Below are 17,865 nucleotides of genomic sequence, written 5' to 3'. Positions count from 1 at the left end.
TGTTATCATTTAATTTGCCTGCTCTGCTATGTAAGGAATGCAAACGACACCTAACCTACCTAGAAGAAAACTTTGCTCCTTGTATATTCATATGATACGGTTTCACTGACTTTAAATTTGTTCCTTTTAACTGTATCCCAATTTCTTGAAAATTCTGTACAATCCCTAACTTGATTTTCCAGGATTCACTGGTACATGTACTATACAAAGCTAACCTAAATTTACTTAGTTTGTATGTGATTGTAGATACATGTACATGATAATTGGATGATTCCAATTGGTATACTACTGGTTTAGAGAATATGTTACGATAAAATGATTTGTAATGATATTGAATTGATTTCATACTGACTTACGTTATGCAATGTCATGATATAATATTGTATTATAGAATATGATTTTGCATTATCGGTGATACAATTTGATCTGTATTTACTGTATCATAACAGTGCGACGTACTAGAGTGTTCCGAGGTTGCATTAGGCATGAAACATAAAATAACAAGCGAACATATTACCAAATACTTGGACACTTTGCACAAACCCTGTTTGAAATGACATTACATAGACGTACTCTCTGATGCCCGAATTTTTCGTGAACGTTTTAGGCATTGATATCAAAACACTTATTTTACGTATCAAAACTGACAAATAGAAAATTTACTCATAGTTTCAATGTGATTACCTGATGTCTCACAAAACAGGAGTATCAAGAAATCATTGATTTCATATTCACAAAGCGAAAATTAAGAAAGATATTTGGATTTTTAAAGAAGAGCAGGTATCCCTGCAAAAAGAATCTCTGCTAATCTTGAGTTAAAAAGCAATTTGAACAGTCATGTCGTGTAAAAAAGGCATTTTCAACATGAACCATGCCACATGTAGGTACAACAGAATACCAAGTATTCCCGTTGTATATAAGTATCGAATCTCAATCAGAATTCGGAAATATGCAATTCCGGGGTCATAAGTGTCATTTCACTCCATATATAGAGGAGCTGCGAGTTCATGATTCTATGATCTATAAGCACCACACGTTGAACGACACTATATTATCCTGAAAAATGAAAGTTCCAAAATAAAACAGTACCTAACAAATTCCATTTAAATTGCTTTTATATATATTAGACAGGACACGGCTCGTTCATTCAGCACAGCTTGCTACTCTCGAGAGGAGGTACTATGGAGTATGACGAGGTCATAAAAAAATTTGGAAGTTTTGGAAACTATCAGAAGCGATTGTATTTTGTGCTATTTTTGCCAATCATTTTCAACTCCTTCAGTTCTCCAGTGACCAATTTTCTTCTTGGGGAACAGCTTCACAGGTTTGTTGATTTTAAAGATCTTTAAATGGTGACGAGTCATGAACATTCTAAATACTTAATATGTTTGTGTTCAGTAATTCTAATATTAATCTTATGTCAAAGTAAAAAAATCCAAAACGAATTGGTTCGGTTAAAGGTACAGCTTACTGCTCCAAACGACCCCATAGTCTGACTAATCAAACGGTTTTTTTTTAAAAGTCAGTGTTATGATACAGACCGTAAGGCTATTTTTAGCGCATATACTAGCACAACTCTGCTAAAACTAGTTAGAGCTAATCATTGCATGTCGCCTTGTAAGCTCGCAAAAAAATATCTAGAGAATTACCCTATTAAAGGAAAATAGTCTAAAGAAGTATGCTTTATATTTTTTAAGTAGATTGCTAGATATGTAATATATTATTGAAAAACAAACTTTAATTTTGTTTTTATCCGTAGGCTTTAACGCGCAAGGCCTGTTAATAGCAAATTTCTTTGCAAGTATTTGTAAATAAAAAGCCTGCCGTAACTACTAAACTAAACTATATGTAACCAAAACGAATTTAAACGTTCGGTCCTCTTTACTTTATAAGTGTTATCACAAATCTAAATTTCGTCATGTCCAAAGTTCCAGTTCATAATTTTGGGTATACATTGCCTTTTAAACCAAATCCATGCTTTATAGTAATATATCGCTACTGCCTACTTTCCTGTAACATCTATAGGTTGACATAGAATCTGTTACTGTCAATTTCACTATCGTGTATTATAATATAACAGCAGGGAATCAATATGTTAAACTAAAGGCGTTACCATCGTTCGTCTGCTTACAAGCGACCAGCCATTTAATCTTTTCATAAAATTCTAAGTGTTATGCCCGATATAGACGTTGGTTTAAGGAGTTTCAGGCAGTTGACTTGTTCATGATATATTGAGTTACCCCAAAAATGCATGAGCATGACGGGCGTTGATATTTATATGATAAAGTCAGGCCGTTCACTTAAAATGTAAGACAAGGTTCAGTAACATTTCAGAGCCTTTTCCGTCAGTACCATGCATGTAACCATCTGTAAGCAGCTTTTTTAGGGTAACTATGCAGTGATCTTTTAGTCAAGTTTCAGTGACTTTTCATTGGACAATCAAAAGGATTTATCAATATATATTAGGTAGTTATATTTCAGTCATCTTTCAGTTACAGTTGCGTGTTTTTTAGTCGACACCTATGAATATTTTAATTGATAACATCACCTGACTTCGAGAACTTTATTCCACGATACCTCAGTTTTAATTGAAAGGATAAGGTAGATCTTTTTACAAATATTTTATTTGGTATTCTTTAGCTTTTGGACTGGGATACTTCCAATATTATTTTCTGTAACGTTATTTACATTTATCATGAAATTCAATATATCATGAACATGTCAACAAGGGTTTAAACTTACATTCATCTTATATTTATGACGAGTATATAGGTACAATATATTCCTCTGTGGCCTGACTTGAAACATCTGAATTTAAGATAAAATTTGTTTATAAATCAAAAAATATAAAGTTATTAATAACATTTGCTACTGATGATAGATACTGATCAGGAAATAACATAACAAGTTCTAGAGGGCCAGGAAAACTCACCTTCTGACCGCAAGCTTTGCATTAAGTTGAACCTGTGCATTTGTATTACCTTTCTTGTGCTGGAAAAGATCAACGGCCATGAATGTTAATGGTCTTCTTTGACAGTTTTTATTTCAAAGCTGTAATTACATAGCTGTAATGTTTTGCATCTGCCCAAATCTTCATATTTTAAAACTAATTTAGCATACTGTGTTGAAAGTTTGATAACGTTGTTGTTGATTTTGATTATATACACAATGCTCTTCATAATTTTATGAAAAGAAGAAAGGCAGCAAAAACGAAACAATTTTTTTTTGGACTAAAACAATTACAACAAAATTTCTAGAAATAATATCTATCAAAACTTAAGATGAACAGAATGTCTTAAAGTTGGTTCTAATGTTTTACGAAAATGTATGTCATTGAATTGCTAATAAATAAAGTACTAGCCTGTGGTATGGGTTAGCCAAAAAGGTAGAGTTAGCGGTAGCGTCTTACTTCTTAATATACTGTATACAGGGAAATATTCGACCTGTTTTATTTTCGCCCATATCGCATAAGTTTTCAGCGTGCGAATTTTAGAATTCCGATGTCTTCAATTATATCTCTTTGTTTTCAAGTGTAGCTCTGTATACAGTACAGAATGGAAAATATATAACATGTGAATAAATTATCATGGTCCATTTTTCTTTAAGGACTGAATTATGGATTTAATATAAAACGTCAAAGTTCAAGACGTCGATTCGCATGCATGTGGCGGCTATCTTTTTTTCGTATTTTACATAATATGTTGTCTTAAAATTCAGAAGTTATTATTTCGCTTTTAAATTATCAGAAAAACATGTAAACTTAGAAAAGCATTTTTTTGTTGCTTTTATGATTGTTTACACCCATGACATTGATTTTGGATCAGCCCTCGTTATACAAGGATACTTAATTTATTTTTATCAAATACAAGGTATATTTTCACTCTTACTACAATGAATCTACATTGGTAAGTTTAATTGCGAAAACAACCTTGGGCTATTTAACTTAAGAAGTGTATATTATGCATACGTTTAAAAATTACATAAAATTGATCTACATTTATCTTTTTCCTCATTTAATTGTACAGTCTAGACTGTCTTCTGAAACCATCAGCGAGTCCATTAAAGGGGGCTCACTACACGTTTAAATAGTTTCTCAAATGAACAAAAATTACTGGACTATGAATAATAGCATGATGGATCAGAGATATAAAAGTAAAAAAGGCGATAATATGTGCAATTTTAAATTTAAAGCATAATTTTAAAAAAAATTTCCCATGAGTTCTATGGTCAATACAACGACCTTGTCAGCAAATGCAATTTTCCACTGGGTCGCATGCTGACTGACGTTTTTCATACTAATTGTTAGCCATAAATAAACACCTAATTGTCTACGGACTTTTCCGTTTTTCCCCCGATTACGACAAAGAGTACGCTGCGGGTGTGACCGGTCAGCAAAGGATGCTCACTCCGACTAGACACCTGATCCTACGTCCAATGAATGGAGGTCCGTGTTGGCTCAATGTTTGTATTTTGAACATCAAAACAAACCAAATCGTTAACGTTGCGTTTTTTCCCTAATATGACTTTTCCCGATTTTTGACATTTACCTCTATTATGACATGCCCAATAGCGACAAGGAGCACACGGCGGGTGCGACCGGTCAGCAGAATGTAACATACCGAGCTACTTATGCTGCCAGGGGAAGGGTTCGTGCCAAGTCTTTTTCAGGGTTTTGGGTATACACTAACAAAGTCATATAATATAATGATTTCCTATTGATTGTCAAAAATGATTGGTATAGCCTAACCTTACTTAGGTTTAAAATCAACAAGTAATTTCAGGGAATCTGGAATATTTACAAACACGACAAGGGTATAATAAACAAATAATTAACACTGTGTATGATGTACTGGTGCTGCCTTGTTCAAGTCGGACAGTACACACCCACAGTGACAATCTACTGAGGTCAACCACTCAGCTAAAATGACTGACCGTCCTGGACGACAGTCTGATCAGCCACTAGAGAAAGGAACAATGGCTAGCCTCTCCGAGGAAAGCCTTTTGTGATAGACTGACAAGCCAAAACGACTGCAATGCCTAACCTACAGTACCAAGAGGACAACCTCTCTATGGCCTACCAAAAACACTTAATACCGTTACGAACGGACAAGCTCCGTATTGACACACTGACTTCTCTCTTCTGCTGATCATTTACTAAAGCAGCCGACAGCTGATTCTCTGTCGTATTTATACCCTTGTATCATGTGACATAAACAAAGAAACTAAAAGAAAAACCGGTCCGGGCCGAACCTAAAATATCCGGAATTATTACAAGAGGACGCTCACTCCTCCTAGGCACCTGATCGTACCTCTATCTTTTTGGAGGTCCGTGTTGCTCTGCTTTAAATTTGTATTTCGTTTTATTGACTTTTTAGATGGTTGACGGTTTGTTATTGTCTTTTTTTTTCATTCAACCAAATCGATTAATACCAAAAATTCACAAAGTCATCTTGTGACGTGTGTCTTAAAAAATATGTCTAGGTGTAGGTTGGTACCTTAAGGGGGATGTGCAGCCATCTTGTACATTTGAGGATGGAAATTGAGAATGTGGTTTGTTTCTGTCCGAAACTGACACTAAAAGATATAAAGGCAATAAATATGGAGTCCTAAATGTCATTTTCCTTTGAAAAGTATGCATACTAGAACAGGAAAATGCCTTTTTAATCACAAAACTGTTGTCGAACTGCGAAGCTACAGATGGATGGTATTTCGCGATTCGTTTTTTCTCTTTATCTCGGTCACGAATTTTCTGGTCCACGTCATCTTGATCATAGAATGAAGTGTCAATTGTTCATGAAATCTTGTCCGGAATTTTCGTTTAAATAGCATTCCAGACAGACTAACTCCCGAAGTAGAGTAAGGCGTGTTCTGTACATGTTCAAATATTTGGTCTATTCATTTTGCAAATTCATTTTCTGCACTAGCGATTTTCAAACGTTTCAGTATTGACTGTTTCTATCTCTAAACCTAACATTTAGCTTGAGGCCATAATGGAGCCAATATTCTATGTCATATTTTTCATGGAATCCTTAATCTTGAACAGATCTGAGGTCCATCGTTTACGATCTGTATCAGTAAACAATGTGTTTGTGACAACTTGTAAAGACTCTTCCAATTTTGTCTGTCGTGGTCTTCCTAACGATATTAATTCCCTTGGAGTTCTCTTGGAAGTTCAGTTCTTTTATTGGCTCTGGGATTAATGTCTAAATAATACTTGGCACACACGACACCTCGTACTCTTCAGCGTCACGATCTATCCCGGACCATTATACTTTTTAACGCAGATGTCTTTTCATAACTACAATTCCTGGATTTTCAAAGTTTAGATACAAGAATATCAGGTTTATGATGCCAAGTTCAAGTCGATTCCATAGAGGTACATAAGAAAACGTGCACATACCCATATTATGCTAATATCTTCATTTTCTGTTTGAAATAAGCGTTTTCCACATCTGACTGCAACTGGAATATGAGATAATTTGTTTTTCCCTATTCTGAATTTGTAGTAAGACGTCTCCAAGACCTGCGTCTGTAACAAATTGTGTTTTCGCTTCAGTGTCGATGTAACCTACAGTTTTCGCATTTGTAAAAATGTTCTCGTTTAACTTTCTGAACGATTTCTCTTGTTTCTGTCCCCAGAAAAAAAATCTCAATGTATCTTGTTAGTTTCCCCAGCGGTTCCGATTTAATAGCAAGACCAGATACAAACCAAGCAAATAAGTCCTCTAGGCCAAGAAAACTTCATCCCTGGAACGGTTTCGGTCGTCTAGCTTTGATTACAGCTTCAATCTTGACATTGCCAGGACCAATTCCTCTTGCACACAACAGCCGATTCATGAAATCAATCTCCGATAACTCGAACTGACACTTGTCAAGGTGAAGAGTTAGCCCTTTTCTTTGAGTCTCTGTAACAGCCCTTTAAGGTTTCGGTCATGTTACATCTTAGTTTTACCATGAACAAAAATGCGCCATAAGTATATTTCTTGAGCCCTAAAAGTATTCAGGATTAGGAGTAAGTGAATGTTTTTTTTATGAGTATATTAACGTGGATATTTTCCCTCATTAATTTGAAGAGCAGCAGATTTTGGAAAGAGCAGGTCACCATAGTGAGCGCTTGTTGACTAAATCGAGCTTTGTACGTAAGCCACCTTAATAGCCCATTAAGCAGTCCGTGGGGGAGGAGAACTTGACAGTGAAAACCACTAATAAACATTGGGAATCCCAGTAATAGACTAATTCGAATTTGAATATTGTCTAGTCTCTGTCATTTTTGTGAAGAGTTGACCATTGCATAGTTTTGTGTTTGTCTTAAAAATACGTAATTATGCAGCGACTGCCGGTGAAGACGAGGTTGTTAAAGCTTTTTTGTATGAATACGCACCATGCTCTGTTTTTCTTTTCAAATAAAATTTTAAAACGAATTTTCTCTCGTTTCATTTGAATTTGGGTTGGATATTGAATGCCAAATATCATTCAAGTGATATTTAGGTATCTCCACTTTATTAATCAAACGCAAAATGCATGCATATATCAAGATCAAAGGAAAATCAGTCGGTCAAGGGAATCGTGACTCTTAATGATAATAAACGAATTCTGTAGTTCTTTATCTATATATCTAACGGATCTATACCTTTTTAAAAATGTAATGAATTGGATAGGGATTGTTGAAATCTTAAATCATATTTCACATAGATTATCGGCGACAATACCAGAATACTTTGCTCTGGGTGACAGAAAAGTCAGGTATATTAAAATCTAATATTTATGTCTCCCCTTTCAAAGGGGAGACATATTGTTTTTGTCGACTTTCTTATTCTTCTTCTTCTTATTAGGGTCTTCCGTTTTCAACGGAAGACCCTCTTGTTATTCTTCGGTTTCTTTTTAAGGTCTTCCGTTTCCAACGGAAGACCTTATAGTGATTGTAATGTTTTTTATTAGGGTTTTCCGTTTTTCAACGGAAAACCCTTCTGTTATTCTACTGTTTCTTATTAGGGTCTTCCGTTTCCAACGGAAGACCCTCTTGTTATTCTTCGGTTTCTTTTTATTATTAGGGTCTTCCGTTTTCAACGGAAGACCCTTTTGTTATTCTTCGGTTTCTTTTTATTAGGGTCTTCCGTTTTCAACGGAAGACCCTCTTGTTATTCTTCGGTTTCTTTTTAGGGTCTTCCGTTTTCAACGGAAGACCCTCTTGTTATTCTTCGGTTTCTTTTTAGGGTCTTCCGTTTTCAACGGAAGACCCTCTTGTAATTCTTCGGTTTCTTTCTATTATTATTATTATTCTTTTTATTTTTTTTTCTGACTCCTTTTCGGCTTTATAACTCAAAAAGTTTACAACCGATTTTGATGAAATTTTCAGAGGTTGTGTGCAACTATAATACCTCAAAGTTTGTGAAGTTTCTTTGAAAACATCACTTCCGTTTTTACGTTACGTCATTTTTAAAATTTTCAAAAAGTCATTTTGTCCGCGGCGTTTCTCAAAAATGCTTTAAGATAGAGGCTTGAAATTTTCAATGGTTATGATTTAATCGATTTACCTCTGTAATAAGGCTGGAAATGAAAATCTGTCACTTCCGGTCGAAACCGGAAGGGAATCAAATTTTTCGAAAAAATAAATTTTCTGATCAAATCAAAAATGAATATGTGTTTTATAGAGCTTATTAAGCTGAATCTAACACTGAAAGTCGTTTTAAAATCGGACTATGCATTACAGAGATATACGAGTTCAAAAAATGATTTTTCCGGAAATTTTGATTCCGCGTTTTTGGTTAACAAATTAGTATCAAGTTCTTGGTTAAATTAACTTGTACCTAAAAATTAATTGTTAAGTCGTACTGTAACACATTCGGATTTTTTTTTGTTAAGTCGTTCTTGAAATCGGAAAGGTTTTTGTTAAGTCGTACGTAAAAATATTCGGTTTTTGTTAAGTCGTACCAGGAATAATTCGATTTTTTCATGTTTTTATTTGAGGCACTCTTGTTATTGGTTTAAGAGCTCTGCTTCTTACAGGAACTTCCAGCTTTACTTCCGACATTAACGGAAGACCCACTCGTTGCTTTGCAACGAGCTTTGCTCTAGTTATTATTATACTTTTTCTTTTTTTTTCTGACTTCTTTTCGGCTTCATAACTCAAAAAGTTTTTGACCGATTTTTATGAAACTTTCAGAGATAATGTGAAATTATAATGGCTCAAAGATGTTAAAGTTTCTATAGCAACGTCACTTCCGTTTTTACGTTATGTCATTTTTAAAATTTTCAAAAAGTCATTTTGTCCGCGGCTTTTTTCAAAAACGATTCAAGATAGAAAGTTGAAATTTTTAGAGCTTATATATTGATCGTTTTACCTCTGTAATAAGTCTGGAAATGAAAATCCGTCACTTCCGGTCGAAACCGGAAGTAAATCAAATTTTTCGAAAATTTGAATTTTTTGATCAAATAAAAAACGTATATGTATTTTGTAGAGCTAAATAAGCTGAATTTAACACTGAAAACCGTTTTTAAATCGGATGATTCATTACAGAGATATTGGGGTTTAAAAATTGATTTTTCCGGAAATTTTGATTCCACGCTATTGGTTTAAAAAATAGCATAAAGTTAAAAGTTAAATTAACTCGTACCAAAAATAGTTGTTAAGTCGTACTTGAACAAATTCGGATTTTTTTTGTTAAGTCGTTCTTGAAATCGGAAAGGTTTTTGTTAAGTCGTACTAAAAATCATTCGTATTTTGTTAAGTCGTACCAGGAATAATTCGATTTTTTCATCTTTTTATTTTAGTTACTTTTGTTATTGGTTTAAGAGCTCTGCTTCTTACAGGAACTTCCAGCTTTACTTCCGACATTAACGGAAGACCCACTCGTTGCTTTGCAACGAGCTTTGCTCTAGTTATTATTCTTTTTCTCTTCTTCTGACTCATTTTTTGCTTCATAACTCAAAAGGTTTTTAACCGATTTTGATGAAATTTTCAGAGATTTTTGCAAGTTGGCGTCCCTTAAAAATGTTAAAGTTTTAAAGAGAACGTCACCTCCGTTTTGACGTTACGTCATTTTTAAAAATTTAAAAAAGTCATTTTGTCCCGGAGTTTTCTCAAAAACGCTTTAAGATAGAGGCTTGAAATTTTCAATGGTTATGATTTGGTCGATTTACCTCTGTAATAAGGCTCGAAATGAAAATCTGTCACTTCCGGTCGAAACCGGAAGTGAAACAAATTTTTCGAAAAAATGAATTTTCAGATCAAATCAAAAATGAATATGTGTTTTGTAGAGCTTATTCAGCTGAATCTAACACTGAAAACCGTTTTAAAATCGGACGATGCATTACAGAGATATCGGGGTTTAAAAATTGATTTTTCCGGAAATTTTGATTCCGCGTCCTTGGTTTAAAAAATAGCATAATGTTTATCGTAAAGTTAACTCGTACCAAAAATAATTGTTAAGTCGTACTTAAACACATTCGGATTTTTTTTGTTAAGTCGTTCTTAAAATCAAAAAGGTTTTTGTTAATTCGTACTTAAAATCATTCGGATTTTGTTAAGTCGTACCAGGAATAATTTTTTTTCATCTTTTTCTTTTTATTACTCTTGTTATTGGTTTAAGAGCTCTGCTTCTTACAGGAACTTCCAGCTTTACTTCTGACATTAACGGAAGACCCACTCGTTGCTTTGCAACGAGCTTTGCTCTAGTTATTATTATTATACTTTTTCTTTTTTTTTCTGACTCCTTCTCGGCTTTATAACTCAAAAAGTTTCCAACCGATTTTGATGAAATTCTCAGAGATAATGTGAAACTATTATCCCTCAAAGATGTAAAAGTTTTCTTGACAACGTCACTTCCGTTTTTACGTTACGTCATTTTTAAAATTTTCAAAAAGTCATTTTGTCCGCGGCGTTTCTCAAAAACGCTTTAAGATAGAGGCTTGAAATTTTCAATGGTTATGATTTGGTCGATTTACCTCTGTAATAAGGCTCGAAATGAAAATCTGTCACTTCTGGTCGAAACCGGAAGTGAAACAAATTTTTCGAAAAAATGAATTTTCTGATCAAATCAAAAACGAATATGCGTTTTGTAGAGCTTATTAAGCTGAATCTAACACTGAAATATGTTTTAAAATCGGACAATGCATAACAGAGATATCGGGGTTTAAAAATTGATTTTTCCGGAAATTTTGATTCCGCTTCCTTGGTTTAAAAAATAGCGTAATGTTCAAAGTAAAATTAACTCGTACCAAAAATAATTGTTAAGTCGTACTTGAACACATTCGGATTTTTTTTGTTAAGTCGTTCTCGAAATCGGAAATGTTTTTGTTAAGTCGTACTTAAAATCATTCGTATTTTGTTAAGTCGTACCAGGAATAATTCGATTTTTTCATCTTTTTATTTGCGTTACTCTTGTTGTTGGTTTAAGAGCTCTGCTTCTAACAGGAACTTCCAGCTTTACTTCCGATATTAACGGAAGACCCACTCGTTGCTTTGCAACGAGCTTTGCTCTAGTTATTATACTTTTTCTTTTTTTTTCTGACTCCTTCTCGGCTTTATAACTCAAAAAGTTTCAAACCGATTTTGATGAAACTTTCAGAGATAATGTGAAACTATTATAGCCCAAAGATGTAAAAGTTTACTAGACATCGTCACTTCCGTTTTGACGTAACGTTATTTTTAAAATTTTAAAAAAGTCATTTTGTCCGCGGCGTTTCTCAAAAACGCTTTAAGATAGAGGCTTGAAATTGTCAATGGTTATGATTTGGTCGATTTACCTCTGTAATAAGGCTGGAAATGAAAATCTGTCACTTCCGGTCGAAATTGGAAGTGAAACAAAATTTTCGAAAAAATGAATTTTCTGATCAAATCAAAAATGAATATGTGTTTTGTAGAGCTTATTAAACTGAATCTAACACTGAAAGCCTTTTAAAAATCGGACGATGCATTACAGAGATATCGGGGTTTAAAAATTGATTTTTCCGGAAATTTTGATTCCGCGTTTTTGGTTAAGAAATTAGTATCAAGTTCTTGGTTAAATTAACTTGTACCTAAAAATTAATTGTTAAGTCGTACTGTAACACATTCGGATTTTTTTTGTTAAGTCGTTCTTGAAATCGGAAAGGTTTTTGTTAAGTCGTACGTAAAATTATTCGGATTTTGTTAAGTCGTACCAGGAATAATTCGATTTTTTCATCTTTTTATTTAAGGTACTCTTGTTATTGGTTTAAGAGCTCTGCTTCTTACAGGAACTTCTAGCTTTACTTCCGACATGAACGGAAGACCCACTCGTTGCTTTGCAACGAGCTTTGCTCTAGTTATTATTAAGGTCTTCCGTTTCCAACGGAAGACCTTATTGTTTTTCTTCGGTTTTTTTTTCTCATTCTTCTCCTTTTTTTTTCTTACCGATTTTGTGTCAGCGATTACTCGGAAACTGTTTGATCGATTTTAATAAATTTTTCAGATCTGATTGACATTAGTTTAAACTTGATCGGAAATTTTTTTGGTTGATGACGTCATTTCCGTTTTTGAAATATTGACGATTTCCTGATTTTCAGACTGTCGGCTTGTCCAAGAGAGTTATCAAAAACTATAAAAGATATTAAGTTCAAAATTTCAGGAATGATAGACAAAAGATTGTAGATATGTAATAAGGCATTAATAAATTTCAGGCACAAAAGGCGCTAAAGCTCGGTAGGGCTCGAAAAATGAGATTAAAAAAGCGTTGTAATTTTGCCTGGTTTTATTCGATTATCTTTTTTCATACAAATATTTTGTTAAGACATGTAGAAGAAAAAAAATATATGTTTACAAGATCTTTTGTTTGACACCTAGAAAAAGGGGCTGGCCCCTCAAATTAAGAACCTAGAACCCTTCAAAGTTTTCACTTTATAACTCAAAAGCGGTTAAGATTTCGATATGGCTGTCGCTGCAAAAGTTGTTCATTATGATCTTATTAATGTCGTAACAATAATATTTTGTTCGGGTATTGCGTAATATGAGTGTAAAAAGCCAGACCCATTACCATGAATTTGTGTTTTATTTGGCAAATAAACGGGGTATTTGTGCGTATAACTGACATAAAGGGTACCGTTTTACATACGGAAAGTGTTTAAACATTTTAGTTATTTTCTAGTGAAACACATTATGGATAAAATAACTGTTTCTATGCAATGCATTTGAGTCGCATTTAAAATCTAGCTGTATTCCGAACTGTGTATGTGAACAATTACGTATCCGATCCCTTGCCGCAGCCGAGGAAATAGGTCACGAATAAACTAGCGAGCGGTCTGCTGTTATCTAATACACAAGATTTGCGTCTTTCTGTAATGCACACATGGTGTTTTTATGTAGCTGCAAACACAAAACTTCCGATTTTAATGATTTTAATAGTAGATAAAAAAGATTATACCTTTACCTACTACCATAGACTTTTCTAGTGAAACATATTATGGGTATAAGAATTGCTTCTATGAAATGTATTTGAGTCGCATTTAAAATCTTGCTAGCTGTATTCCGAGCTTCATGTATGTAAACAATTATACGTATCCGATCCTTGCCCGCGGCCGAGGAAATGGGTCGCGGCTGGACTAGCGAGCGGTCTGCCGTTATCCAATACACAAGATATGCGCCTTGCTGTAATGCACACACGGGTTTATTTATGTAGCTGCAAACACAAAGAATTCAGATTATAACGATATTAAAGAGTAAATGAAAAAAGATTACACCATTAGCTACGAAGTATTGCTGTTTTGCTCTCCTAATTAAAAAAAAAATGGATAGTATGGCTGTCATTGAAAAAAGGCGTTCTTTTTGATCTTGTCTATGTCATGAAATAGTTTTATTGTTGGAAACTAAATTTCAGTTATCAAACTGCAAACATTTCAAACCCACCACGTTGAGTGTACATTTTCATAACACGGGCCCAGTAGATGCCGCGCTAGTGGACAGCCGATTCACTGTAGGACACATGTTTCTCGTGTTTATACGTTATCACACATTCCAATGCTCATTGATTCGTTGTTGTTTTCATTTCCAATTATATTGATTAACGATGCATCAAACCATTGATTTAAATCATAGTTCGTATAATAAAGGGGAAAAATGCCATCAATGAAGATAATACGTTTTACAGTCGTACGATTTGAAATGTAAATAAATTCACTTGTGTCTCTTTGGGACACACTACAATTTCAACAAAATATAGGCGATATTCTCATAAGTATCTGTAATCTATGATAATGTAATACTTCATTTAGCTAACAAAATATTAGAATTTTTTATGAGTTGAGAGAGAGATAGAGAGAGAGAGAGTTAAGCAGGATGTAGTAAGTAAAAGTTGAAATATATTTAAAAAGCGTTCGAGATAAGGCAGCTGAAGAAGTACAATGCTACATGCTTGCGGTAGGTACGGGCACGATAAAACAAACCATTTTTAAACAAGTTGATGTTTTATTTACATTCAGGCCGTAAAATAATAAGGGTCACATTATTGGTATAACCTCATCTCAGTGGTGGTCAGATTCATTAAAAAGCAAACTCATTGCTGATTTTCTTCATTTATAAATTAATTTTTTTTATTCTGAAAGAATATGTGAGTTTTAAATATTTTGTGTACATGTACGTTCATTGTAAAAGTAATCGGACAGTTGAAGATCGAGTAGCGAACACATGGTTAAAAAGACTACTTAGTATATTAATTTTCTAATACAAATCGAATTGGCTTTAAAATTTGCATATTCAAGCATACTTAAATAGTACATAAATTATATATAATTATATTAATAAAAACGTCTGTATGCTGTATTATGTATTTGCTGTCTGATTAGGACTGTTCTTCCCCAAAAAGAAGCGCTCGGCGATCGCGTAAAAAACGTTTTGTAAAGTACAACACCTGATTGGAGTACATGCTTATATACATGTACATTTTTTTTAAATGTGTACGTTTAACTAAGCAAAATTGTAGATGTCATGGAGTCAATAGGCAATAGCAATTATCTAATGCCTATGATTGATAATTTTACACGGTAAATTAATACATGTAAATATGAATTTTAAAGCACTCCCTGCTCCCCTGTTAAAAAGCTCCCGTTACCTGCATTCTTTTATTAACGATTTTTGTGCACACATTTATTCGGAAATGGCTCAAATTTTGTTACACGGGCCCGATAAGAAGATGAAAGGATGACCCCTAAAATTTCTTTCCCAAATATTTCAAGCACGGTCTCAAATTTCTAACAGTGGTTGAATAACATATAACTTATTTTGTACAAATTTTATGTGCATGAATGACAATGTTCCTGTAACTTAACAAAAAATGACACTTTTTGAAACGTAAAAGTTTCTGAATTCATTATTTAAATTAATAATGTTAGACGGCCCATGCAGCAAGTTCTTTCGTTCATCAGCGCAATTCGATTGTGAACATTTCAGCGGGGTTTACAACAAGAGGGTGAAACGACCACGAATTTTGACAGAGTTTAAAAGAGATGGATTCAAAACACAGGTGCGATTATATCTTGTAAGAGATAAAAAATGATTAAACTGTTTGCCATATATACCAATTTTTATCATTAGAATATTTTAACATTTGGATCCGCCGAATATTTCCATTTCCCTTCATTGTTTGGTGCCTGATTTGAAATAACGTTTCGAGGTATAATAAGTTGAGAAATTTCTTCAAGCTGCATGTTCCGATTTGTCGGCCATTACAGTATCAAATAATTTTCCTTGCAATCCAAATGAATGATCTTACAAAGTTATAGACGTATTTACACGGAAGTGCTCTCCTTTCAACGTTAGAAATATTCAAAGTAAATAAAAATAAATTTTGGGCATACAAAAACCCCCCAAAATACATCATTGGAATGTTTTAAAAAGGAAACCGTTGGGTTTCATCCTCCGAATGATTGTGTTTATTCATCCTGCATGTTTTGCAATGATTATAAACAACGTAAACATCAAAACTATTAATGAACAAATGTACACTGCTTTATTTTTGTTTAAATAGTCATGCTGTATATTTTATATGTTATAATAGATTATATAAAAAAGACAGATGTCAAAGTCGTAATACAATCATACTACATACATGTATGTAGCTTCGACGTAAGGGGCCAGTTTAAATACGCGGTGAAACAACGCAAAACCCTTTTATGTCGATTATTTTGTGAATATACAGCAAAACTTGTCAAATCCGGCGGAGGGTGGTTCTGAAAAAAAAATGGCCGGATTAGGCAACATCCGGTTAAGAGGACATTGTTGCAAATTAATTTCAGTATTTAATGCAGTAGGTCCTGATCGTGTATTCTTGCAAAATTTTCAATTGTTCTGAATTATATTAGATTTCATCGATCTTATTTACGGTACCAATTTTCATTTTAAATATTTTTTTTGAAATGAAACAATAAATCCATAACGGAATACATACGATGGAAATACTATCTGAATCAAATCATCGTTATTGATAATTTTTCAAACATCCGATTTACCTGAAAAGTGCATGCTCAACCGTAAATTGATAAACAAAACATTAAAAAGTCAACAAATGGCTGAAATACCTGATGGCGAGAACTGTATTGATGCAGGGAAACAATAGATAAATATAAATGAGAATTTTATATAAAAAAAAAATTGAGCATTTTAACAGAATAATATGCAACTCTGTACGTGTAGTCATACAACGGGCATAACAAACGGTATCGGCAGTCTTACTCCCGCAGTATCCTGAATCACGGCCTGAAAAAAATTGGGTGAACTTTAATCTAATTATCTTATTGCAATTCATAACAAGACTTTACTGTATGAACTGAAATAAGTTGCAACTTTGGATCTATATTAACAATTGTTTTAATCAATAGCAACGACAGAAAAATTGATCGATAATTGAGCATTAATATCTCGCAGAAGGCCGATCGATCGATAAGTGGACGGACTGCGGGAGATAACTCTCACTAATTATAAGCAGTAGACTTTTTCATTGCGCCGGTTAACAGAATAGCTAGGATCCGGATTGCATTAGTTTTTTAAAACAAAAAAGATGGGAAAATGTCAAGGGGCTGAATAATGTCGCCGGATTGGCAGTATGTCGTAATACACAACATCCGGATTCAACGAGTTTCAACATGTAAATAATTTTTTCATTGAAATTTGGCTTAATTAATTGACCGGGAAAACTACTGCAACGTGTATTATTGCACACATACTTAGCATAACCATCGTTAAAAAGCGTACAATTATTATATTGAAAATCGGACCAAGCAGCTTTAACATTAAGATTTACATGTGTAAGACACTTTATTTTTCATGTGCAATTAATTTATTTCAAAACCTGCTTATTCTCCACAACGATCTCCAATTCCATTCACAACTGTTGTCATTCAAAATCACATGAATTAAACAAAATTTTAAATTTTGTGTCAATCTCAACTGTTATGTATCCAAGAAATCTATTGATTTTATCACGCGTTACGTAATTAGGTAATAACGTTTTTAGGGGTCAAACTTCATTTACAAATTACCATTTTTCCTTCGTAAACATTCACATGATTGAAAACATATTTCCTACGGAGATTTATAATGGGGAATGTTTACATCTTTTCTCAATTCGGAAGTCTCTCGGAATATCTAGCACAATTTTTCAACGTTATCATCCGGGCTTTATAAAGGTTGATGCAATGTAAAATCCCCGTAGACATTCTTTTTTTAGCTGCGTATTGAAACCTGACAAGCTAGAGGGGGCGTTTCAAAAGGGAAATCTTGGGATTTTTTCATACTATCGAATGAACATCGTCTGAAACAAGAGATATTTACAAATATCAAATAATTTAAGAAAATGTGTGGCAAAAGTATCTTGGGACAGACTTTAGGTATAATACGTTTATATATCCTTACAATAT

At 33.6% G+C, this 17,865-nt stretch overlaps 1 protein-coding gene across 1 annotated transcript in view; it reads left to right on the top strand.

Annotated features, from left to right (window-relative positions):
- Positions 1 to 1,116: 1,116 nt before the first annotated feature.
- Positions 1,117 to 17,865, top strand: part of LOC128176399 (organic cation transporter protein-like) — a 55,735-nt gene continuing 38,986 nt past the window's right edge. The window contains exon 1 of the mRNA XM_052842699.1: positions 1,117 to 1,324. Within this exon, the coding sequence (XP_052698659.1) occupies positions 1,182 to 1,324 (143 nt within the window). The 5' untranslated portion in view covers positions 1,117 to 1,181. The remainder of the gene's footprint in view (positions 1,325 to 17,865) is intronic.

This window comes from Crassostrea angulata, chromosome 3, assembly GCF_025612915.1.
Source record: "Crassostrea angulata isolate pt1a10 chromosome 3, ASM2561291v2, whole genome shotgun sequence".
NCBI lineage: Eukaryota > Metazoa > Mollusca > Bivalvia > Ostreida > Ostreidae > Magallana > Magallana angulata.
This window is presented reverse-complemented; position numbering and strand designations above follow the sequence as displayed.